The sequence below is a fragment of the Oncorhynchus mykiss genome, chromosome 5 (assembly GCF_013265735.2).
Source record: "Oncorhynchus mykiss isolate Arlee chromosome 5, USDA_OmykA_1.1, whole genome shotgun sequence".
Classification (NCBI taxonomy): domain Eukaryota; kingdom Metazoa; phylum Chordata; class Actinopteri; order Salmoniformes; family Salmonidae; genus Oncorhynchus; species Oncorhynchus mykiss.
In genome coordinates this window covers 57774544-57801109 of record NC_048569.1, presented here as the reverse complement: position 1 = coordinate 57801109, position 26566 = coordinate 57774544, and the positions used below count along the sequence as shown (strand labels likewise).

Below are 26566 nucleotides of genomic sequence, written 5' to 3'. Positions count from 1 at the left end.
AACATGTATTTCTAGATGAAACACTGATTTTAAGTTGGGTTAAAAAGTGACTTTTCTTTTATGTACTTAGTCAATTGAAAATGTGCTTCGAAACAACTGCCTTTTTGATTAAATGATTTTGAGTACATATTTTTTTTAATGTTCCACATAATTGTACAATTTTCACCAGAGCGATAAAAAAAAAACTAACAAACAGCAGAAAAGCCCAGGCAAAATCTGTCACAAAAAGGTGGTTCTCGACCAAGAGAATTGAGTCAACCATGTCAGAATTTCTTTAAATGAATTTAGACTCTGGCCGGTTTACCTCACCCACCTCTCGCTCAATCCTATGTTGATTTAAACGGTTACATTTGTTGAATAATTTCTGACTACCAAGAAAATATCCTTCCAAGATTTTTGTAGGCCTAGTTACGATTGTTAACCAATGGGTGCCCTGTCTCAAGCCTTTGACTTTATATTTCTCTCCCAGTACCTTATTAATTCTGCTCAGTAATGTTTGTTTTGGCTACAGTATGCAAATGAGGACACTGCTTTTAATTACATTGACGTTTTGTCAGTTTCACCCTCAATATCAGTGATGCGATGCCTCTTCAATCGTAAATAGAAGCAAATTCGTATGTATCCCAAGTGGTTTGTCAATCAGCGAATCGGTAATGCAGCCTCTGAGATTGACCTCCTGAGGTTAGCCAATGGAATGTAATCTCAGGAGCCCAGGGAGAAGTGTCTGAATGCAACTCCTCAAAGTGACAGGCCAAAGACGAGGGGAGCAGGCCGAGTCAAACAAACGCGCTCAACTGAATAGTTTTGGGTCTCCACTTTCAGAGTGAAATGCCAGGCAGAGTTGCCGAGTCTATATGGCTGTGCGCTTCCTAAGCAAAACTCTCCCTTGAGAGGGGATTTGGTATGCCAAGCGATTTAACAGTTAAAGGTTGCCTGCTCTGTGCATACGTCGGGGAGCGATAAATCAACACCCACCATGTTCTTTTCCTTTTTAACCTCCCTCCCCTGGCGTGAAATGACTCTGGCAGCAATCTGGGTGCGCTGATGAGGAATTACAGCTTCCCTCCCTCCCTTTGTCAATTTAGCTGCTGATGTAAAGATTTAAAGTGGGAGCGAAGATTAATGCTTTGACAAATTGGTGACTTTCCACCTTTTTGTCTTCCTGTGTCCACCCTGATAAGCTGAGACGACAGATGTTGCCAAGGCCTGCTTCCACTATTGTAAGCACGCTATAGTTTTTGGTGTAGGAAAATGTAAGTCTTATAATAACTAAACACTGCTATAAATGACACAGATGTCAGTGTTACGTCAATGCGGTGTGTAGTAGGCTATTTGTGAATTGCATAGGTCTAATATCAAAACTGAGAGTTACTGGGACATGTTTGTGGTATTATGTTTACCGGGGTTGTACTGGTGGGTATAGGGCAATATTGCAAGCTGTTTTGTCAAAGGCAGGAATCCAAAAGATTTACTGTACCCAAATTCCTTTGGGGACTTTCCTCAATGTATTTGCAATAATGTAGCTGGAACAAAAGGGGGTCTCTGTCTCACTGCCACATGTTTGTCCTACAAGCCTGGCTGAACTGGCAAACACACTCTCGATCCCCCACCCCCTCTCCTTCTCTGCCCATTCACTCTATTTCCCTACCTTCTTTTCCAACACTTTCTCATTCGTTCAGGTTATTTGTTTTGTTGACCCTTTATCCTGAACCAAATATGATTTTATCACTTTTCCTCTACAGGAACATCGTAACAAAAAATGTTTTTTTTGTGCTTTTTTTTTTGTTACAGGTAGTCATCCGTGCTAGATCAAACAATGATGGGATGAAGTTTGTCATGTTAAATTAGGATTTTTAAGTCCATTTTCAAAGAATTAAAGGTCAAATATGGTGAAAATGGGTGTAATGGATTTTTTTATATACAGGAATGGTTTAAGACATGCAAATATACAGAAAAGACGACAATTCATTTTTCAGCGACAGTTCTGGCCTGTAGCTCCACCAAATACTTTTCTCAGATGACATAGACCATCTGACAAAACTGCGGGAGACCCCACTCAACCAGGAAAACGGTGACAATCTAAGCCAGAGATATTGAGAAACTAGGTAAAAACTTTTTTTTTTTACCTTTATTTAACTTGGCAAGTCAGTTAAACTTCTTATGGCTGCAGGGGCAGTATTGAGTAGCTTGGATGAAAGGTGCCCAGAGTAAACAGCCTGCTCCTCAGTCCCAGTTGCTAATATATGCATAGTATTGGATAGAAAACACTCTGAAGTTTCTAAAACTGTTTGAATGATGTCTGAGTATAACAGAACTCATATGGCAGGCAAATAAATTAATTAATTAATTAAAAATCCCACAATGTGATTTTCTGGATTTTGTTTCTATCATTTTGTCTGTCATAGTTGAAGTGTACCTATGATTAAAATTACAGGCCTCATCTTTTTAAGTGGGAGAACTTGCACAATTGGAGGCTGACTATATACTTTTTGCCCCACTGTATATAGTGGAGGGAGAAAAGGGGTGTGTTTCATAGTTTACAACCTATGTCTCTTCATGTGGGCGGGCCACTGAGTCGGGCCTAATTCACTCATGAAAACCCAAATATTCACATTTTAGAAGCTAAAATCACATTTCATCCCATCAGAGAATTTCATATTCAAACATTTAAATTGAACAATTCCATGTGAATCCGATAACTCTGATGTGTAGACTTTACACTGTAGTGTTTGTCATCTTATCATTGATGAGAATGTCTCAGATGACAACCGAACTGACATCATATTCATTAAGTACCACTGCATATGTTCAATTGATTGGATTACCAGAATATAGTTCATTTCCCCCCACCTTCTGATGTTCCCAGAATCTCTATGTTAACCAAGGGGTTTTCAAATGTAACATCAGTAGGGTAGAGAGAGGAAAAGGGGGGGAGAGGTATTTATGACGGTCATAAACCTACCCCCAGGCCAAAGTCATGACAGAATCATGTAGTAACCAAAAAGGTGTTAAACAAATCAAAATATATTTGAGATTTTTGAAAGTAGCCACCCTTTATGACAGTTTTTTACACTCTTGGCATTCTCTCAACCAGCTTCATGAGGTAGTCACCTGGAATGCATTTCAATTAACAGGTTTGCCTTGTTAATTTGTGTAATTTCTTTCCTTAATGCGTTTGTGCCAATCAGTTGTGTTGTGACAAGTTAGGTGTGGTATACAGAAGATGGCCCTATTTAGTAAAAGACCAAGTCCATATTATGGCAAGAACAGCTCAAATAAGCAAAGAGAAATGAGTCCATCATTACTTTAAGACATGAAGGTCAGTCAATCCGGAAAATGTCAAGGACTTTGAAAGTTTCTTCAAGTGCAGTCGCAAAAAATGCTATGATGAAACTGGCTCTCATGAGGACCGCCACAGGAAAGGAGGACTCAGTTACCTCTGCTGCAGAGGATAAGTTAATTACAATTAACTGCACCTCGGATTGCAGCCCAAATAAATGCTTCACAGAGTTCAAGTAACAGATACATCCCAACATCAACTGTTCAGAGGATACTGCGTGAATCGGGCCTTCATGGTCAAATTGTTGCAAAGAATCCACTACTAGCGGACACCAATAAGAAGAAGAGACTTGCTTGGGCCAAGAAACATGAGCAATGGACATTAGACCAGTGAAAATCTGTCCTTTGGTCTGATGAGTCCAAATTTGAGATTTTTGGTTCCAACCGTCTGTGACGCAGAGTAGTTGAATGGATGATCTCTTCATGTGTGGTTCCCACTGTGAAGCATGGAGGAGGTGGTGTGGGCGTGCTTCGCTGGTGACACTGTCTGTGATTTATTAAGAATTCAAGGCACACTTAACCAGCATGGCTACGATAGCATTTTGCAGCAATACACCATCCCATCTGGTTTGCGCTTAGTCCCACTATCATTTGTTTTTCAACTGGACAATTACCCAAAGGGATTTTTTTACCAAGAAGGAGAGTGATGGCGTACTGCGTCAGATGACCTGGCCTCCACAATCACCCGATCTCAACCCAATTGAGATGGTTTGGGATGAGTTGGACCGCAGACTGAAGGAAAAGCAACCAACAACTTCTCAGCATATGTGGGAACTCCTTCATGACTGTTGGAAAATCATTCCAGGTGAAGCTGGTCTAGAGAATGCCAAGAGTTTGCAACGCTCTCAAGGCTACTTTGAAAAACCTAAAATTAATTTTGGTTTAACACTTTTTGGTTACTACATGGTTCCATATGTGTTATTTCATGGTGTTGATGTCTTCGCTATTATTCTACAATGTAGAACATTTTACAAATATGGTTATTAGGCACTATCGCCTAGCCCTATTTAGGCCTATTGGAACGTGAATGCCAGCCAAAGGTACCTTTTCCCTTTTTTAACTTCTTTATTGATTAATTGAAATTATCGTAGCATTTCTGTTGTCAATACTGTGACCACAGTACAGTAATTAGCCTAGTCTACAGTAACACTAGTTACTGGAAGTTTGCTGTGGCATTGAAATGTAGAGACGAGGGCACTCTCATAAGTGGCGCCCGGTCCATCAGTCAGGAGAATGGCGCATTTGATTTCCATGTCCCCCAGCTTTACACATTTTTTGTTATTGACATATCAGCATCTGGCTATTCATTACACTAGCTAGCTAGCTGGACTGGCGATTGCTTTGTTAACTTTATTAGAAGTAGCCTACGTTTTGAGAGGTGGAAAATGTGCGCAGCTATAGCCCCGCTGCCCAGTGATCCCGTGGGATGCTAACCCCTCTCGCTCTCGCTCGCTCTCTCTCTCTGCCTTGTTTGTGTGCTGTGCTATCCCTCTAATAATAGCTTGAATAATAGGCTAGCTGGTCCGAGGAGTTTTCTAGGAAGAGACCATGTTGTTTTTTAAGATGAGGCTGTGGGCAGCTAGCATTCATACCTTATGACTGTACACTCCCAGTCAGTAATCTTTTGGACGTATGAGAAGGCTTAGGGCTGTTACTATGACCATATTACCATCACGTCAATGCAAATCAAACAATTCATGAGAGCCCTGGCATTGAGTTTGAGCGGGATAGGATCACCTGTTGTAAAACAAGAGCCAACTCCTCATAGCTGGTTGGTGCATGGAATGAAATAAGTGTTCCTATAAGCCCATGTTGCACAACATTTCTATAGGCTATGCAATTTTGTGAGAAAGGAGTTTTGATGGCCTTTATTAAAAAGAGGAGGATCCCATCAGCTTACTATATTTCTCAACTTTCCTAAATTAAGCACATTGCTTCCCTTTACAACTGGTGCAGCCTACCTGCCTGGCATGAAAATGAATCACTGGAAATTTCAAGTGCATACGGATGACACATTTCTTTTTTACCCTGTCCCTATTCCCAATGGTACATGATAATGGACCATTCTAAATCACACATTATTTAGTATATGTAAAAACAAGATTAAATTCAGAATAGTCTGATGGGTGAAAATATTATCACTTGTGAATGTTGCCCAGTGTGTGCAGACCAAGGCATGAAACATCACATGCATTTTTAAAAATTGTATCGTATTCGCATGCATCATGTCACCTAGCCCATATGTTTTGATAAGGTTTGATAAGTGGCCAAATAACTCATAACGTAGCCTATAAGCCCAAGACCCCTGGAACACGGTTGGAGAGCCCATAGTCTACAGAGAACCTGGTGAAACGTGTTCTTAGAAGCCCAGTCATTGCACAATCACAGAATACCCGCATGTGCGCATTCCCTCTGAAATCGTTTGATAAAAATATCCTTTCTATTTTATTCAGCTATGTTCAATTGTCTTACTATAAAATAATACCACAGGAATTATAAGCAAATCTTGCCTGCTAAATGAACTAGTGTAGCCCACAGCCATATGGCATAGCCAGATCAGGGCATAACATAAGGACTCCGAATATGCTATTCTGTTCTTCTGAAATAGGCTACATATTCTTCACATAATTTATTTTAGGCAGGTCTAAAGAAACATTATCGATTTTTTTTGTGATGGCATAGGCTATATTAAATAGATTTATTCGACTTTTCAAAATGTAGATGTTCCAAACGTCTGCATTAGTAGGCTATGCGTGGATGCCGGAGATGCTGAACATATTTATTTAAAATAACGGTCAATCACCATTTAGACTGTCAGTTATTTGCATGACAATCACCAGCCGACAACATTTCATGACCGCCACAGCCCTAGGTAGGCTAGTCCCCTGGATAGGCATTGAGTTCGACAGCTAACGGGTTGTATGTTGAATGAACAAGCACTGCTCAATCCATCCCTGCCGCTCATGTTTTACATTACAAACTGCTGGTTATTATTATGATATTACAGCTGTGATGAATAGGCCAATACCTTGAAAATCACTGTGTCTATTTATCACGCTATCGAAAACTTGACGTGTAATTTGATTGTCAGAACATTTTGTTGCAAAATAATGTCAGCTACACTGTCTAAAATGCTGAACATGTGTGCAATTCTTTGCAGTGCCAGTGCCATAGAGATGACACCGATATGTTCTATGGCAAGTGCACTAGGTGGTTCCCCTAGAGATATGTCACAGTGCAATTGTTTCAGAATGCCTCTAAAAATGTTTTTAAAATGAGGCGAAATTAGATTGCTATTGGTTGTGAATAGGCTACTGGGTGGTTGTTGAGTTTTGTAACAGTTTGCCCTGTTAAAATGTGTCATACACCTTTTAAGGAGTAGCATTAATCCTGGAGCGCTTTCCATTGGGTGTTTTTATCTGCCCTTGATAGATTAGAATTACAGTGTCAGCTTGTGTACAGTACACGCTCCCTCAAGATGTCCATATTCTACTCATGAATACTTTCTCTTTTTCACTGGTGTTTATTTTTCAGTCTATGATGCTAACTAAGCGGGGCCAGTTAATTAGATTGCATGGGCGCACTGAGGGAACCTTTTGTTTTTATTGAGGTATTTGTCTTCTTGACTGCAACAATTTTACCGTGAAGCTCAGCCAACTACACCAACGCACGACTGGCAATTTGTTCCAGTCGGCACTTTTTGGGTCTGTGTTTAGCGTCTCAAGAGACAGGAAGTTAATTTGCGTTTGCATATGCAATGATGTTTGACGCTATATCCTACGTTCATTTGAATGATCACATTTTTCTTTTCGATCTCTGACAAACTTTCACTGCCCCTCTCTCTAACCTCCGGGAATTACATGAGAATGTAAGGTAGGATGGATAGCTGCAGACGGATTTAATGCTGCCAAAAAGTCAAGTCTTCTCATGATGTTAGAATGGCTAACAATGTTTTGACCATTTTCACTCAAGTCAAGTATGATTTACTCCTGGGCTACAACACCCAAAGACTTATTCACGTAACTTGACAGATTACCCTGATAACCTTCTCTCACGATGCACCGGAGACAAAAGGAATGTGCGTAGAGCGTACTCCACTGTGCGATACAGAGCTGATTTAATATCAACCTAATAGTGAGTTGAGGGATGTTCCAAATGGATGTTGATGACCTAATAAAAAACAAACGTTGTGAAATGACTCATCTCGACTAATGAATGCTGGCCTCCAGCCAGCTAGGACGGACGAGATATAAGAAAGATATCTATGCCTTTGAGGACCAGTCAAGTAGATTGCACATCTGGTAGCCTAGTGGTTAGAGCGTTGGGCCAGTAACCAAAAGGTCGCTGGTTCGAATCCCCGACCCTACAAGGTGAAACTTTTTTGTAAGTCGCTCTGAATATCATAGTGTTATTGAGTAACAGACTTCTACTGTATATACGATCTATCTCAGATCTATTGATTTATCAGTTTGGTCTGCGTTGTGTTTTCCTGTTAAACTGGGATTTTAAAGTTCGGCTTAATATCAAATTCACATGTTCATTGCGCTATTATAAAAATGTATTAAGGTTACAAGACAGCAAGTATGTCTGCCATATCATACCTGATGTATCATACCATTGTAGTGGGCATGGCCAATGGTGCGGTCTCCGATCTAAAATATGAAATGCCCTCCTCTGAGATAAAATGTTGCTGTTTTAAAGCAAATTTCCTGCAATTGTTCACATTTTGACGTGACTTATGCTGTGTTCTGATGCCATCTGAGTGACTCAAGCAACAAAAGTATTTTATCTTGTTAGTTCTCAAAGAGTATCTTATTTAGAGAAGATATAGCTCCACTATCTTTTCTTCGTACTTTCTATCTGGCTTTAGTCATTTAAGTTTACCATCGCAATTATTATTATTTTTTAAAATCCGTGCTGGCCCACCGCTTCTAAATAAATATAGTGGAAACACTGATGATAAACCAAAAATTATTGACACCGACCTTCCGATCACTTATCGCAAGCATTTTGCTGAAGTTCTTCATTACGATAAGTAGCCTATACTAAAGCAATGTGAAATTTCTAATTAAATAATTTCGCTAAGGCCTCCAGGATGGCGCAGTGGTTAAGGGCGCTGTACTGCAGCGCCAGCTGTGCCATCAGAGTCCCTGGGTTCACGCCCAGGCTCTGTCGTAACCGGCCGCGACCGGGAGGTCCGTGGGGCGACGCACAATTGGCCTAGCGTCGTCCGGGTTAGGGAGGGATTGGTCGGTAGGGATCTCCTTGTCTCATCGCGCACCAGCGACTCCTGTGGCGGGCCGGGCGCAGTGCGCGCTAGCCAAGGTTGCCGGGTGCACGGTGTAGCCTCCGACACATTGGTGCGGGTTGGATGCACGCTGTGTTAAGAAGCAGTACGGCTGGTTGGGTTGTGTATCGGAGGACGCATGACATTCAACCTTCGTCTCTCCCGAGCCCGTACAGGAGTTGTAGCAATGAGACAAGATAGTAGCTACTACAACAATTGGATACCACGAAATTGGGGAGAAAAAGAATACTAATAATTTCGCTAATATTGATGGCTGCAACCATCAAACTAGTAGGACTAGTTTAAAGTATAATAAAAAATATTAAACAAACTGTTGTGCACAATGTTATATAAACGTAACAAGACAATTTATCAAGATTTTGATTTTTATCCCTATTGCCCTTCCCTTTCTATATTGAATGTGGTATAAATCACATTGTTGTGGGAGCACCTCCTCTAAGAATATGAATTAGGCTGTTTGAAAAGGTTTGAATCCTAAGCAACCTGCCTACACAAGTTTGAAGTACAGTACACCAACATAGCTACTGTAGTAGGTCAAAGTTGTGTGCTGGAAAACCTTGCTAGAGCCTGGATGAAGTAGGCCTTGTGGGGCTCATGTTAATGTCCTTTCTTTTTCGGCTTCAGACCTGCCTATTTCTAAGTTAAAACGTAGCTTTTGTATTTGATAATAGATAAACCCAACCTAGGTTTATCATACACTAAGTCAGAAGGGATCTAAATGTATTGCAAATCTATTTTAGCCTGGGCCTTTTCTATTTTGGTCATGTGAAAAAGGAGTCACCATAGGAGCTCAGTGGCGCAATAATTTGTGATTATGGTCCTCTCTGCGCTGAGATGGTTCTCACCCAAGGCCATCAGTTGTAATTAGTCTGTGTCAAAGCCCCCATTTATATTCTCCATTAGTTTCTTGTGAACTAGCGCTCGATTCGGGGCATGCAGAAGATACCTGGATGCCCCTGCTGAAATCCCCCCTCCCCGTCTAGCCGCCAATACCCTGGGGAAGACGTTTCTATCCTGGCGGACAGATGGGCAATTCGGATGATTTGATGGCCGCTTGTGGAAGACTGACAGTAATAGGCATATAAAAGATTGTCTGTTTGAATTTAAGAGCACTAAAGCTCATGTAAGGCATCGTAAAAAAAAATATTGACAGGACGTGGGCTTTGTCGGAAAGTTATTCTTTCCGTTTTAGAAAGCAAATCTCTGCCTTAAGTAAGGAAGGCCAGTCGAAGGGTTGTGGGCCGAGTAGAGATTTCTAGTTCAAGTCCTCGATTCCCCCCTCTCCAGTTTCATCCTTCCTCATTCCCTTCAGGCAGGTGAGGTTTGCAGGTTGGCGGCGTGCGGCTTCGATTCTTTAGAAGCAGTTCAACTTTCATGTACAACTTCACGATGTAGATTGCTTGCTGTTTGTATGGACGTAGTAGAAAACGACAGCTCATGCTTGCTTTCCAAAGCGCTTGACAGCACAAACTCATCAAAAGGACGAACAGAAGCTTGGATCTATTTTGCCCCATCACTTTAAGAAGCCTGGGTGCTCCTCGACCTTGGTGCGTTTAAAAAAAATAATCAACTCCTTAAAGCGAAGAGTGGGAGAGTGTTCTCTTAAGCTTTTTAATGGGAAACGAGAGCCGTGTTTTCCGGGTATCTCGTTACGCTCAGCATCAATGACACTGTTCAAAGTCTCTTGTAAAACTCTGACCATGCCCCAGTTATGGCGGATGTGAACACGGTGGGGGGAGGGAGGGAATGATGGAGCACATAAAGAAAACGTCTCCCCCACTTAGATAATTACAGGGGGGGGGCTGAGGGTGTTCATGTTCATCTCTTTTTCTTTCCTTCTCTCCCTCCTTTCGCCAGTTCTGCCTGTGCCATTCCCTTTCCTTACTCTTACTCCTCTCTCCCTCACAGGTCCAGTCACAAATGCCCTCATCATCCCTGCCCCTGCCAACATGTTCCTGCCTGACAGCCGCCCGGGCATACCCCTGCCCCGCTTCAGCCGCCACCTCAACCCCTCAGAACAGGGCGAGGGCGTGGAGACCGGAGGAGTGTGCCTGCGCCTGGCCCCCCACACCCAGGTCATAATTTTTTGTTTATCATCAGTGTTTCCCCTATATTTATTTAGTAGCGGTGGGCCGCCGTAGCTAAATCGTTGCCGTTGTGATTTTAAAAGGGAATGAGAAGGTAAGGTATTTAATCTGAATTTGTTCAATGTTTGTCAGTTATAAGCAGCTGTCCCATCACTGATATAACAGGACAATCATGAGCACGACCTGGCAGTTTATTGATATACCTGGTGTCAATAACTCTTGCAATGAATCCATGCCTTGAGGGGATTAGAATTTAAGCATATGTATAGTAAGCATCTGTTTTTGCCTACTGTAGGTAACTTTACTTCTCCCCGTAACCACCCACTCTAAATGAATTGCTGCAATGTGGTGACGAGACAGCTGTTAGTGGCACACGTAATCCTGGCAGTGTCAAAATCCATTACACAAGGCTATATGAAATGGTAATGGAGGGGTCTTTGAATTACCTACCACCTGCCCACTCAGGTTTTCTACCCTTCGCTTACCACTGTGCTGGCCCAGTTTTTTCCCTCCTATCGCTCTCCCTCCCCTCGCTTTCTCATAGGTCGCTTATTTCCATAATGGCTAATCTCAGAGCTGCTGGGTTTATAACTGTCGCTGTCGAGAAATGAGCTTTTCACCCGTGCTCCGAAAGCCAAAGAAACACAGAGAATTATTAGAAAAAATATATTAATACTAATAGGATTTCCAAAAAATGATATTGCCGTCGTGCCCCCGGGGCATGCCCGTCATCACAACACACTCTTTCTGATCGCGCGCCGTGCTGCGTGCAAATTACACCGCAAACAATTCCAAATGATTACTTTTTAGTTTTCCTTGTTATTTGCTTTCTTCTGGTGTGTGTACATGGGTCTGTGGGTGTGTTTGTATGTGTGCATACGAGTGCCTACACATTAATTTGTGTGCGAATGTGCTGCTACACTGCAGAAAGTGGAGAAGTCATTCCACTGTCACAAGTGCTGAGTGATTAACTGAAATTTCTGTTATTTTTCCATTGTTAAACATCTAATTGACCAACGTAGGTTCAATTATTTAAATTCCATTTTGTTTTTTTACTGTGCGCACAATGTGCAGTTACTATAGAGATGGATCAGATCAAGCCTGAACTGTGCAATGTATTATGGAGTTGTAGTTTCCAACAGGCCAATATTCTACATAGTTCTACGCAGAAAACGTGGTCATTAACTACAATGACCATAATCCATTGCGTGCTTACTTGTCCCGTCTGTGTGTTTCTTCTACGTGAGGTTAGTGTGGGGCACACTAACCTCCCGAGTGGCGCAGTGGTCTAAGACACTGCAATATCTGGTTCGAATCCAGGCTGCATCACATCCGGCCGTGATTGGGAGTCCCATAGGGCGGTGCACAATTTGGTCCGGCATCGTCCGGGTTTGGCCGTCATTGTAAGTAATAATTTGTTCTGACTTGCCTAGTTAAATAAAGGTTCAATAAAAACACAGAGAAGAATGCGGGATAGAGAGCAGTTGCTTCGCGAGGTATCTCTACTTAGATTAAGTGATTGATAGTTGGCATTCAGCAGTCATAAAAGTATGCCATATTTACTTTGAAGAACTACTACTTGTGATTTTATCAGACACCATAGCCAGCAGCTCTATAGAGATGAGATGATGACTTGGAATGAAATAATAAAATAAATGTAATATACACAATTGAAAAACTTTGAGGGAGAGTAATGTGAATAAATCATGGTTACCCACATAATGCAGAGTGTATTTATTGTAAAAAAAATATATAATAACTATTAGACATTGAAAACCATGATAATTTTTTTCATAAGCAAACCGACCTCAAAAAACACTAAACACCAACTGTCACAAACTGTGTGGGTGCCAGTGGCTTGCCCTCAGATGAACCAGAGGCCAGTCTTGCCTGGGTCCAGAGAAGAGAGGGAGCGAGAGAACCCATTAGCGAGCTGGCTGCGTGGGGTGAAGGGTCAGGGAGAGGGAGGGGAGATAAAGCCATGCCGGGGGACAGTCACTCTCCAGGGGGGTTCTTCTGGACAGATGCTGGGGTGGTTCCCTGTGGCTTCTCTGGTGGGGGGCAGGGTTGGGGTATCTCCATGTATAGCTAATTGGACAGTTCCTCTGGGGTGGGGTCAGAGTACTGCGTTCAAGGGAAGATTAAGGAAACGGGTAGATAAAACCCTTCCTATCGCCATTTGTGTTATCTCTCATTGAGGAATAGCTGATGGGTGTGGGAAAGAGCTGAGACAGAGTGTGTGTGTGTGGGGCGCCGTTGTGTCGGGGAGCATGGTATTGACCTACACTACATGACCAAAAGTATGTGGACACTGCTCTTCGAACATCTCATTCAAAAATGATGGGCATTAATATGGAGTTGGTCCTCCCTTTGCTGCTATAACAGCCTCCACTGTTCTGGGAAGACTTTCCACTAGATGTTGGAACATTTCTGCGGGGACTTGCTTTCCATTCAGCCACAATCATTTGTGAGGACGGGCAGCCAAGTTCTTCTACACCGATCTCAACAAACCATTTCTGTATGGACCTCGCTTTGTGCACGGGGGCGTTGTTATGCTGAAACAGGAAAGGGCCTTCCACAAACTGTTATATTTAAATATTTTGTTTCCCCTGTACACACTTTAATTTCCAGTGCATTCACAGTTAATTACTCATCTTTGAAATTTGCTATCTGCATGTTTATGCAGTGACCTAGACAGCTGCGGGTCAGCGTAATAAAAATAAAATACCTGTACACTTACCTGTGAACTCCCAGCTGCTCACATGTACCGTCGGGTCTGAATTTATTGACACCTTTTGATAAAGATTAGCAAAACTGACTAAAATAAATAATAAATATACTGAGCTATATTGTATGCTCAAAAATTTAGAGAACTTATATCAAAAAGTGTGTGTTCCCTGCTTCACAGTGGGATTCGATAAACTATTAACTTCCATTGCTATATCAACGGTGTGGAGATCATTACAGCCTAAATGACCTTCTTTTCATCTCCGCTATGCAAACAAGGCTGATTTCCGCAGCAATTATGCTGTTTAAACAAGTTTTGTTTAGCTAATAGAATGGAAAACATTACTTCAAATTACTTTTGGGTCCCTTGTTAAGATTACAACCGCATGAAATCAATGTCTTAAACGTTGCTACTTTTCTGGGAAATAGCAAAGAAAACGTGTAATCTGCTTGGCACGTTGTTACTTACTTTACAGGTTACAAAGTCTGTTAATTTCCACTCCTCCATTCATATGCAAATCATTTAGATTCTTACGCTGGTATGTCTGGCTGGCATGTTTTGCCCTTCCCTATACTGAAATGCTATTATTTCAGTTGCCCTCTATTATCATTCAGTGGACCATTGTGGTTGAATATATATGAATCTGTTGTGGGTCCTAGGAATTTATAAATGACATCAAAGGATAGCTTACAACTTAAAATAATGAACACCTTGTGAAACAGCTGTGAAAACCAACCTGGAAATATTGAAGATTATAATATATAAAATGGTCTTTTTTTTTGTGAGGTTCTGTCAGTCTTGAAGAGGGAGACTGCAATGTTCAAGCACTGCTGCTCTCTTTGTTCTGAGTGTTTGCAGTGCTAGTGTTTTTAGTTAATCTGTGTATCTCACATATGTGCCCAGTACGATAGAGCAAGAAAAGGTTCTCAGCAGATCATGACAACAGTAGCCGTAGATGATGTAATGAAAAGTTGCAGGGTGGTTGGTAATGGAGGACATCAGGTGGATCCACGTCTGGGTGTTAGGCAGAACACCTTGGTCCTGGAGAACAGGAGCAGAGTTAAAGGGAACAGGGTAGGAAACAGTGTTGTAAACCAAGCAAACACACAGGTTAAACTTTACTGTGAGGCAATTGGATGTAGAATTGTGCTTTTCAACAGTTTTGGAAGGTATAGCTTACAAGCTGGTCCCCCTCTGACTCGGAGCAAATCAGTTTGATCCGAGCTTTCTCGCTATGGTGGATGGGATACCGCTTGGGGGGGGGGGGGGGGGTTTAAGTGATACAAAAATAGCAATAGGCAAACAATAACACTAAGTCAATCACATTTGAAAGACTACAGTATATGCAATGATTGAATATATAATTGCATTGTTTACCACAGTCAACAGCTGCGGCTCCCGTCCAATCTCGGAAGCCTGGACTCTGCTGTTAAGTGCAAAGACAATTTCCTTCAGGTTGTTCTCCTACCGTTCCTGGTACCCGTCAAGGGACTTGCCCATGGCAGTCTTGAGTGTCTGGTTGGTCCATTTATCCAAACCTGGAGGAAGGGGTAGGAAAGGGGTATCTATTGACAATGTAAGATATTGAAATATATCTGATAATGTAACATGAAAAAACAAAAAATAAATAAAACAAACCATTGAGGACAGAATATAACCTATAACACCCGTACCTTGTTCCAGCGTTCATGACCTCGTTCACTCAAGATGGACCTCAGGAGAACCGTTGGTGTTGAAGATGTCCATCATCACCTTGGAGGTGGCCTCGCCAGTGTCATCTTTAAAAATAATAATAATCTTCGTCCATTGTGCTAGAGTAGATGGCTGCCATTTTACAGGCTCCTAACCAATTGTGTATTTTTTCGAGTTATTTATAACTTATTTTGTTCAGTCTTTCTGCCACTGTCTCCTATGACCGAAAATAGATTACTCACCTCGTACTGGACAAAGATTTTTTCGTTAATGAGTCGGACGCGAAGGATTTACTTCAGACACCCGGCAAGGCCCGGGGTGCTTTGTACGGATCAGACGGCAAGTGAGTAATCCCCTTCTACCATCAGTCCTATTAGCCTACGTGCAAACATTGGATAACAAAATGGATGAGCTCCGATCAAGACTATCCTACCAACGGGACATAAAAACTGAAATATCTCGTGTTTCACCGAGTCGTGGCTGGTCGACGACATGGATAACATACAGCTGGCTGGGTTTTCGGTCCATCGGCAAGATCGCCTCCGGTTTTTGTAAATAACAGCTGGTGCACAAAATCTAAATGTTAAGGAAGTCTCGAGGTTTTGCTCGCCTGAGGAAGAGAATTTCATGATAAGCTATAGACCACACTATCAAGAGTTTTCATCTATATTATTCGTAGATGTCTATTTACAACCACAAATCGATGTTGGCACTATATTGCACTTGTGATTTCATGAAAATGAAGAAGTTAATGCAGGGAAACTTAAATCCGTTTTGCCTAATTTCTACCAGCATGTTACATGTGCAACCAGAGATAACAAAAAACTCTGATCACTGACAACAATGAGACAGCATATAGGGAGGAGGTCAGAGACCTGGCAGTGTGGTTCCAGGATAACCTCTCCCACCGCATGATCGAGACAAAGGAGATGATTCTGGACTACAGAAAAGGAGGACGGAGCACACCCCCATTCTCATCAACAGGGCTGCAGTGGAGCAGGTTGAGAGCTTCAAGTTCCTTGGTGTCCACATCACCAACAAACTAACATGGTCCAAACACACCAAGGCTAAAACTCATCGAATCCCATTGTGATGAGGAATTTCCTCATCTTTATCAAGAGTGTCAATAATTTCAGACCCCACTGTATGTCTAATGTAGCACAACTATGTGGAATTCCTGTCATTTGTATCACATGGTTTTTTCCAGATGCAATAGCCCTAGGTTTTACTTTCATTTCTTGTCTGGTACACCTAGGTAAAGTATAGGCCTACTGTGTGGAATGTTGTGCACTAATTTGCCCCAGTCAAATTAGGTGCAATTAAATGACTCTAAATGGTTATTTTATTCCTTCCATATTTAGAACTCTGTTCAAAATCTGTCCTTGAAATAAACAATTTATTGCGCTCAACTTTCTGTACCCAGCAGCAGAATGGAAACCAAAAGTGGTGAATCCAGGATAGAACAAATCTTTGTGGGGCGGGGCCCTCAGCTGTTATAATACCTGTTCCGCTCTAAACGAGGACAGAGCTGTCATCGTTAACTGGTTGAAATACTTGTAGATTAACGGATTTATCAAAACTATTCAGGCAAAATAACAACAAAGGCTTTCTTGTAGGACAATATTAAATGAAAAGGTAAACATTTTTGCTATACCCTATTGATTGTACCCTACTGATTTTGCGCTAGCAATCAGGCCTACCGCTAGCAATCATGCCTAGCGGTAGGCCTAAATAATATAAAATGCCATGTTAATTCATAGTTATTACAATTACGTTCTTGTTGGGCACCGATTTACTTTTGATATTATAAGGGCCATCAAATACATTTTCCGTTTAATTCATTTTCAGGTAATACAATCTCTATCATGGACCTTACCATCACATTGTTAAATGGGAAAAAACACTCCCTGAGTGTGCATACAGGGAATGTTGTGCACTAATTTGCCCCAGTCAAATTAGGTGCAATTAAATGACTCTAAATGGTTATTTTATTCCTTCCATAATTAGAACTCTGGTCAAAGTCTGTCCTTGAAATAAACAATTCATTGCCACCACAGTGGCGGATCTCAGAAGTCTCATCAACCAACATTTTGAAGTGCCAATTGCCATGCAGAAGCTAAAAAGTAATGGGCAGGATATCTGTGACGATTCAAAAACTTTGAGCCACTATGGTCTGCAGTCCAGGATCCAATGTGTGTGTGCGGATTACAAAGCCTGCTACGATTCAGATTTCCCTGAATAATGTGAAACCCTACGATGTGATGCCGGCTGAGACCGTGCCCCAGTTCAAGATCAAGGTCTATCATGTGGAGCAGGTCCCTGTGGACCGACAGATATTGCTCTTTGGGGGAAGGCAGCTTGAAGATGACAAGACACTGAAAACACTCTGACATCAAAAAGGACAGCAACATTTTCCTAACTCTCCGTCTTAGTGGAGGCTGAAGACAACTGAGTATCATTGACCTGAGATGCAGCATGAAGCCCTTAATTTATAATGCATGAAACACATCTATATAGGGAGAACTTTATCACAGTATTTTTTTAAATGTTAAAGCTTTAAAAAGCATGACCTATATGAATATTTCAATTCGATTGTAATCAATTAAATAAAAATGTATTGAACACCTATAATTTACTGTTTCTTTTTTCATGGCCCCAATTTTAAAAGGGACGAAAATTAAACAAAGTTGTGATTTTCATTTATGAAATGGTTCAATCTAGAACAGCCTGGAATTATGAATGTCAAATAATTTGGTAAGTAAGATACGGAGCTGCTTCTTTGACCTTTCTATATAGATAATTTTTATTCAGGTTGAGACTAACTAAAACAGAGCAGTGCACATGAAGAATTAAAGGCACTGTAGTTTGATATAAATCTCGCATTGTTTATCCCGATTCTGTATAAATTAGTTCCATTCAAGGTTGAGACTGTTAATGTTATTAATGTGCTTTGGCTCATCTGTTTTGCTTCACTTAAATTATACAAATATACATTTTATCGATCGAGAATGTATAGCGTTCCTTGCATTTTCTATTGTTCAAATGAAATGGATCCTGTTGCAAGGGAGTGATACTCATTTGATGTTTTAGGATTTCATCAGTGTGGTTTATGTCAACTGCAGTCCTTCACCCACAGCTCTAATTTGTCTGATTTGCTACAGTGGCATTCAAAGTCCTACCCTTGTAACATGCCCCAGCTGCTACAGGACAGGTTACTCAACATTTAATAAAGGACTGATGAAGAACTGGGTATGTCTGGTCTAAATTCATGTCACAATTTGGGTTATTTGAGTTCAATAGGATGCCACATTTTAATTTTAAAACATTTTACGATTATTTGACCAGGTAAGTTGCCTCAGAACTAATTTTACAGCATTTACCTGGGGAACAGTTAGAGGGGGAATGAATAAGCCAAATACATGCTGGGGATAATTAAGTGGGCATGATGGTTTGAGGGCCAGATTGAGAATTTAGCCAGGACACCTGGGTCAACACCCCTACTCTTACGATTAGTGCCATGGGATCTTTAGTGACCATAGAGCATCAGGACACCCGTTTAACAGCCCAATCACTGCCCAGGGGCATTGGATTGTTTGTTCTTTAGATCTTTACCTCCTACTGGCCCTCCAACACCACGTTCAGCAGCATCTGTTCTCCCATCCAGGGACAAACCAGGACCAACCCTGCTTAGTTTCAGAAGCAAACCAGCAGTGGGATGCGAGTTGGTATGCCGCTTGAACTGTGTTACGCCCCCCAGCACTTTTCAAAGACTGGTGCAGTAAATATTTGGTCACTATAGCTTTCCATAAGTGTTACTCTTTTTAGATGAGGTGATTTATTTCCAATGAGACTTAATGATTGTTGTATTCTGTCCTGTTTATTCCCATGATCCCTCAATTTTACTAACCTGTTTTTTTATGGGTGTTAGCTACCTCTGAAGACCTCCCCACAAGATAACTCTCCCGAGACCAGAGTCGGAAACCACTTCTCTACACCTCCATGCATAACTCCTATTCGTGGGTGTGTAGTCTTCGCACCTGAACCCTTCCCACCTCCGTTTCAACATATTGTCCATCCACGTCAGCTTTATTGACCCGTGCCGTAAAATAAAGTCAGAACTCCCACACAGTTGGGTGTCAGCGGACGGGGCGGTACATTGCAATTGTGATCCGCGCTGGAAATCTGGGGAGCGGGATCACTCCCCTTGTTGTTATTGTCTGGTATTGTCATTGTTGGCCCTTTGTTGGCATTGTCACACTCACGCCACTATCCACTTCTGGATTTGACTTTGGACATGGCCTGTGCACCTTGTTTGACTGTGTGTTCTCTCTCTTTTAGGCCCAAAAGGAGACCTATTTGGAGAAAGCAGACAAACTCTACTCCATCATGAGTGCCGTAACAGACAAGGTAAGTGGGCAGGTCCATGCAAAATGCACGTCATTACACAATACAATTCCCCACAGATGTTATTTCGCATATCTGTGTGTTTGTCGACATAAGGTTAGTGAGCAAGTCAACATCATCTCAGGGGGCCATGTGACTCAGCATTCTACACCGCATCATGTTCTAAGGGTGTTGGATGTATGTAAATGCTATGTACAGTGCTTTCAGAAAGTGTTCCCACCATTGACTTTTTCCACATTTTGTTGTTAGAGCCTACATTTAAAATGTAAACTATTTAGTTTTTTTTTGTCAACGGCCAACACACAATACCCCATATCAAAGTGGAATTATGTTTTTAGATTATTTTTTTATTCTTCAAATAAATTTTCGAAATAAAAGGTGCAATATCTTTGGTCAATAAGTACTCAAGCCCTTTGTTATGGCAAGCCTAAACTCGTTAAGGAGTACAAATGTGCTAGACGTTGTATAATAAGCTGCATGGACTCAGTGTGTGAGATAGTGTTTGATGTGATTTATGAATGACTACCTCATCTCTGTACCCCACACATACAATTATCTCTAAAGTCCCTCAGTTGAGCAGTGAATTTCAAACACATATTCAACCACAAAGACCATGGAGGTTTCCCAATGCCTCGCAAAGAAGGGCACTTATTGGTAGATGGGTAAAAAAAAAAAAAAGCAGACATTAAATATCCCTTTGAGCACGGTGAAGTTATTAATTACACTTTGGATGGTGTATCCATACACCCAGTCACGACAAAGATACAGGCATCCTTCCTAACTCGGTTGTTTAAGAGGAAGGAAACCACTCAGGGATTTCACCATGAGGCCAATGGTGACTTTAAAACAGTTAAGAGTTTAATGGATGTGATAGGAAAACTGATGGAAAAACACCATTGTAGTTACCCCACAATATGAACCTAATTGACAGAGTGAAAAGAAGGAATCCTGTCCAAAATATAAATATTCCAAAACATGCGTCCTGTTTGCTACAAGCCCCATCAGTGAATGTTTCTGAATGGCTGAGTTAGATTTTCAAGGAAATTTATGTAAAACTATGGCAAGACCTGAAAATGGTTGTCTATCAATGATCAATAATCGATTTGAAAGAGCTTGAAGAATATTGACTAGAATAATGGGAAAATGTTGCACAATCCAGGTGTGGAAAGCTCTTAGTCTTACCCAGAAAGACTAACAGCTGTAATCGCTGCCAATGGTCGTGCTACAAAGTATTGACTCTGGTTGGAATAGTTATGTAAATGTGATTTCTTTGTTTAAATTTTCAATACATTTGAAAACAATTCTAAAGACATATTTTCGCTTTGTCATTATGGGGTATTGTGTGTAGATGGGTGAGATGATAAAAAAATAAAATAAAAAATACGTTTTGAATTCAGGCTGCAACACATCAAATGTGGAATAAGTCAAGGGTATATGAATACATTCTAAAGACACTGTAGTCGCTGCAGGTAAGCATTTTTACAGGCTCCTTGCCAGAAGGCTCAGCGGAAGACTCTTCATTATTACCCTTTTAACTCCTCACAGCGTTACTTGCACTTTACTCTGACATCGACAAAGGCCACGATAAGAAAATAGGGCTGTAGCTACTACTTGCCAGCTCATACATACTTACACCACAGTGTGTCAACATACTGACTGTAAGAGAGGAGAGACACTACCGGCTATGGCGTCAGCAAAGGTCAATATTACAATATTGTGTCTTATCTGGAGACTTGGTGTATCCATCCGTCTCATATCCTTTCTTAGCTAGGGAGAGTGGATTTCATATCTGGAGATCATGACTGAAATGAACAGGCTTGTCAATATGATGCACCTCCAAGAGATTGGTTTTCATTATAAAGACCACACAGTCAGTTAAAGGCACAATCTGTAACTTTCATTTCCACTGACTCATTTGAAAGTTGTGTTAACCTCTCAAACCAAAGACAATGGGGCGGTCAGGGTTTCTCACTGGCCAAAGATCTCCTGGCCCGAACATCATTTCTACCTGTAGTTTCAAATTAAAATGCATCAGGGTCATGTGGGACCCATAGATTAGCATGTGATCTCTCTATATTAAACAGGTAATATGCTACATTTATTTACATTTGGTCATGTAGTGTACCATACTATGTGGACACCTGCTCATCGAACATCTCATTATTACTTTATTACTCATTATTTTTTGTCACCTGCACCTAATGCAACAGGTGCGTGTAGACCTTACAATGAAATGCTTACTTACAAGCCCTTAACCAACAATGCAGTTAAGAAAATACCTACCATTAAAAGTAAGACAAAATAAATACAAATCATTTAAAGAGCAGTAGTAATTAATAGCGGGGCTAAATACAGGGGATACCGGTACAGAGTCAATGTGCGGGGGCACCGGTGTCGAGGTAATTGTGGAAATATGTATGTAGGTGGAGTTATTAAGGTGACTATGCATAGATAATAACAGAGTAGCAGCAGTGTGGAGGGGCAGGCAATGCAAAAAGTCTGGGTAGCCATTTGATTAGCTGTTCAGGAGTCTTATGGCTTGGGGGTTGAAGCTGTTTAGACGCTTTTTGAACATAGACTTGCCACTGCGGTACCGCTTGCTGTGCGGTAGCAGAGAGAACAGTCTATGATTAGGGTGGCTGGAGTCTTCGACAATTTTTAGGGCCTTCATCTGTCACCCCCTGGTATAGACGTCCTGAATGGCAGGAAGCTTGGCCCCAGTGATGTACACACTACACTCTGTCGTGCCTTGCAGTCAGAGGCCGAGCAGTTGCCATACCAGGCATTGATGCAACCCGTCAGGATGCTCTCGATGGTGCCGCTGTAAAACCTTTTGAGGACCCATGCCAAATCTTCTTTGCCCTCTTCACGGCTATCTTGGTGTGCTTGGACCTTATTAAGTGTGTTGGTGCGGACGCCAAGGAACTTAAAGCTCTCAACCTGCTCCACTGCAGCCCCGTTGATGAGAATGGGGGCGTGCTTGGTCCTCCTTTTCCTGTAGTCCACAATCTCCTTTGTCTTGATCACGTTGAGGGAGAGGTTGTTGTCCTTGCACCACATGGACAGGTCTCTGACCTCCTCCCTATATGCTGTCATAGTTGTCGGTAATCAGGCCTACCACTGTTGTGTCCATCAGCAAAACGTAATGATGGTGTTGGAGTCGTGCCTGGCCGTGCAGTCATGAGTGAACAGGGAGTACAGGATGGGACTGAGCATGCACCCCTGAGGGGCCCCTGTGTTGCGGATCAGCGTGGGCTATGTTTTCTTACCTACCTTTACCACCCGGGGGCGGCCCGTCAGGAAGTCCAGGATCCAGGTTGCATGGGAGGTGTTTAGTCCCATGGTTATTCGCTTAGTGATGAGCTTTGAGGGCTCTATGGTGTTGAACGCTGAGCTGTATTCAATGAATAACATTCTCACATACAGTTGTGGCCAAAAGTTTTAAGAATGACACAAATATACATTTTCACAGTCTGCTGCCTCAGTGTCTTAAGATATTTTTGTCAGATGTTACTATGGAAAACTGAAGTATAATTACAAGCATTTCATAAGTGTCAAAGGCTTTTATTAACAATTACATGAAGTTGATGCAAAGAGTCAATATTTGCCGTGTTGACCCTTCTTTTTCAAGACCTCTACAATCCGCCCTGGCATCCTGTCAATTAACTTCTGGGCCACATCCTAACTGATGGCAGCCCATTCACTCATAATCAATGCTTTGAGTTTTTCAGAATTTGTGGGGTTTTGTTTCTCCACCCGCCTATTGAGGATTGACCACAATGGGATTAAGGTCTGGGGAGTTTCCTGGCCACGGACCCAAAATATCGATGTTTTGTTCCCCGAGCCACTTAGTTATCACTTTTGCCGTATGGCAAGGTGCTCCATCATGCTGGAAAAGGCATTCTTCGTCACCAAACTGTTCCTGGAAGGTTGGGAAAAGTTGCTCTCGGAGGATGTGTTGGTAACATTCTTTATTCATGGCTGTGTTCAAAGGCAAAATTGGCTGAGAAGCAACCCCACACATGAATGGTCTCAGGATGCTTTACTGTTGGCATGACACAGGACTGATGGTAGCGCTCACCTTGTCTTCTCCGGACAAGCTTTTTTCCGGATGCCCCAAACAATCGGAAAGGGGATTCATCAGAGAAAATGACTTTACCCCAGTCCTCAGCAGTCCAATCCCTGTACCTTTTGCAGAATATCAGTCTGTCCCTGATGTTTTTCCTGGAGAGAAGTGGCTTCTTTGCTGCCCTTCTTGACACCAGGCCATCTTCCAAAAGTCTTTGCCTCACTATGCATGCAGATGCACTCACACCTGCTTGCTGCCATTCCTGAGCAAGCTCTGTACTGTTGGTGCCCCGATCCCGCAGCTGAATGAACTTTAGGCTCCATCTCAGTGCTAGAGGCGTCGCTACAGACACCCTGGTTCAAATCCAGGCTGTATCCCAACCGGCCATGATTGGGAGTCCCACAGGGTGGCTCACAATTGGCCCAGCATCGTCCGGGTTTGACTGGTGTAGGCCATCATTGTAAATAAGAATTTGTTCTTACCTGAATTGCCTAGTTAAATAAATAAAATACACAAAATAGCCCTATTTGGTAAAAGACCGAGTCCATATTATGGCAAGAACAGCGCCAATGAGCAAATAGAAACGACAGTCCTTCATTACTTTAAGACATAAAGGTCGGTCAATATGAAACATTTTAAGAACTTTGAAAGTTTCTTCAAGTGCAGTCACAAAAACCATCAAGCGCTATGATGGAACTGGCTCTCATGAGGACCGCCACAGGAATGGAAGTGCCAGAGTTACCTCTGCTGCAGAGGATAAGTTCATTAGTTACCAACATCAGAAATTGCAGCCCAAATAAATGCTTCAGAGTTCAAGTAACAGACACATCTCAACATAAACTGTTCAGAGGAGACTGTGAATCAGGCCTTCATGGTTCAATTGCTGCAAAGAAACCACTACTAAAGGACACCAATAATAAGAAGAAGAATTGCTTGGGCCAAGAAACAGAAATGTACATTAGACTGGTGGAAGTTTGTCCTTTGGTCTGGAGTCCAAATTTGAGATTTTTGGTTACAGCTGCTGTGTCTTTGTGAGATGTGTTGTGGGTGAACGGATGATCTCCGCATGTGTATTTCCCACCATAAACCATGGAGGAGGAGGTGTTACGGTGTGGGGGCGCTTTGCTGGTGACACTGTCTGTGATTTATTTAGAATTTAAGGCACACTTAACCAGCATGGCTACCACAGCATTCTGCAGCTATTTGCCAGCCCATCTGGTTTGGGCTTAGTGGGACTATCATTTGTTTTTCAACAGGACAATGACCCAACACATCTCCAGGCTGTGTTAGGGCTATTTGACCAAGAAGGAGAGTGATGGAGTGCTGCATCAGATGACTTGGCCTGTTCAAATAACTTGGACAACTGTTACTTTTGCCAAGACCCACCCCCACTGTGTGCAACTAAGTGCAACTTTTGAGTGGAAATTCAAATAATAGATTGTGCCTTTTAAAGCCAGGGTCTGCTCTTCTGGGACTGTATGTTGGTTATGATTAGATCTCAGTATATCCCTGTCCTGGTGGCAGCAGCAACAGCTTTTCCTGTCCAATCATGGGCACTATCCAACCGCTCCCTTCTGGGCCCCCTGCTCCACCTTGGGCTCTCCAGCATTCCTCTCTTATCCTTGCCTACAAGGCCCATCATTTAATGGGCCTCCGGCTGGTGACGGTGGATTGCTTGCCTGATTCTCCTCTGGGATTGATTCTGCCTCTATACTAGATCCAGCACTGGGAGGGTTAACCCAGTTCTAAAGCTAAGAAAAAAACATGGATGGCCCCTAATGTATAGGATTCAAAACCTCCCCCTCACTATTATGGCCATGTAATTTTAGCCTATGTTTGGAGAACATTCTGGCACAAAATGGCTGCCATGCATCACGTCGGTGGGTGTTACACAGTGGACAGGGCGAGTTACCCCTAAACAATGTAATTCACTTTGGAACCTATTGAAAGGCACTATATTACTTCAATCTATCATTATTACTCTTAAGTCTAATGAATCAGCACGGAACCTCTGCACCTCTGTGTCACTGCATCCACTCGACCAGCGTGTGGATGCAGTGTGCGGTCTTGCTTGTGTGTAATTGTGTGTGCCAGGAAGGAGAGGGATTTGTCTGCTAACCAGACAAGGCCATCACCAGAGGCACCTGGGCTCAGTGAGCCGCTGACAACTCCACCCCCCCCCCCCCCCCCCAAGTGCCCTTAACCGAATTAGTGCCCCTAACCCATTTTAAACAGTGTCTTTAAGCTACAGACTTCTGGGTTGTACCATTTGGATCCGTTTCTTCTACATCCTTTGGTACCAAACATTAGTCTGTGTGATTTAACTTGGGCTGAACTAGAGCTGTGTGTGTTAGACAAGGTGAGGATCCCGAAGGGGCCCGGGGACAAGTCTTTCTACAAAATGGTCTTTAGAGTCCGTATGGTTTGAGCTTCAAACTATTAAAAGCCATCTATGAAAAGCTGAGAGACTCATGGTGTCTGTAATACTGTAATAAGCTCACATAGTCGCTATCACAAACTCCACACAGTTGTCACTGACTAGTTTGATATTCATTTCCAACTGAGCAAACAATGTCTGTACTTGCAGCATTCATATAAATATTTTTTTATCTGTTATTTGCTTTGGTGGACCTTGTTTTTTTTGTGGTAATTTGTCAATGAAACTCATTAATGCAACTGTTTGTCATATTGTTTCATGTTTTACTTGTTGTACTGAAAATAAAATGGTAAAACACTTAATTGTGAGGCTAAATATAAGGGCTGGACATGCAGATAAATGGAAGTCAGATAAATGAAAAGCTGATTTTTGTTGGGGTCTCGGTACTGATATGGTTAAGTGGATTAGTCTCACTCCATCCAAAAAGGGAGAACAACCCTTGCTTGCTCCCACAGGAAAGACCAAAGCACCCAGCCTGGTACATCTATACCCAAGAAGGCAG

At 42.0% G+C, this 26566-nt stretch overlaps 1 protein-coding gene across 2 annotated transcripts in view; it reads left to right on the top strand.

Annotated features, from left to right (window-relative positions):
- Positions 1–26566, top strand: part of wdr18 (WD repeat domain 18) — a 90824-nt gene that overhangs the window by 61350 nt on the left and 2908 nt on the right. For both annotated transcript variants that reach the window (XM_036977950.1, XM_036977949.1), the window contains 2 exons: positions 10556–10722; positions 19493–19561. In XM_036977950.1, coding sequence (XP_036833845.1) covers positions 10556–10722; positions 19493–19561 — 236 coding nt within the window. The remainder of the gene's footprint in view (positions 1–10555; positions 10723–19492; positions 19562–26566) is intronic.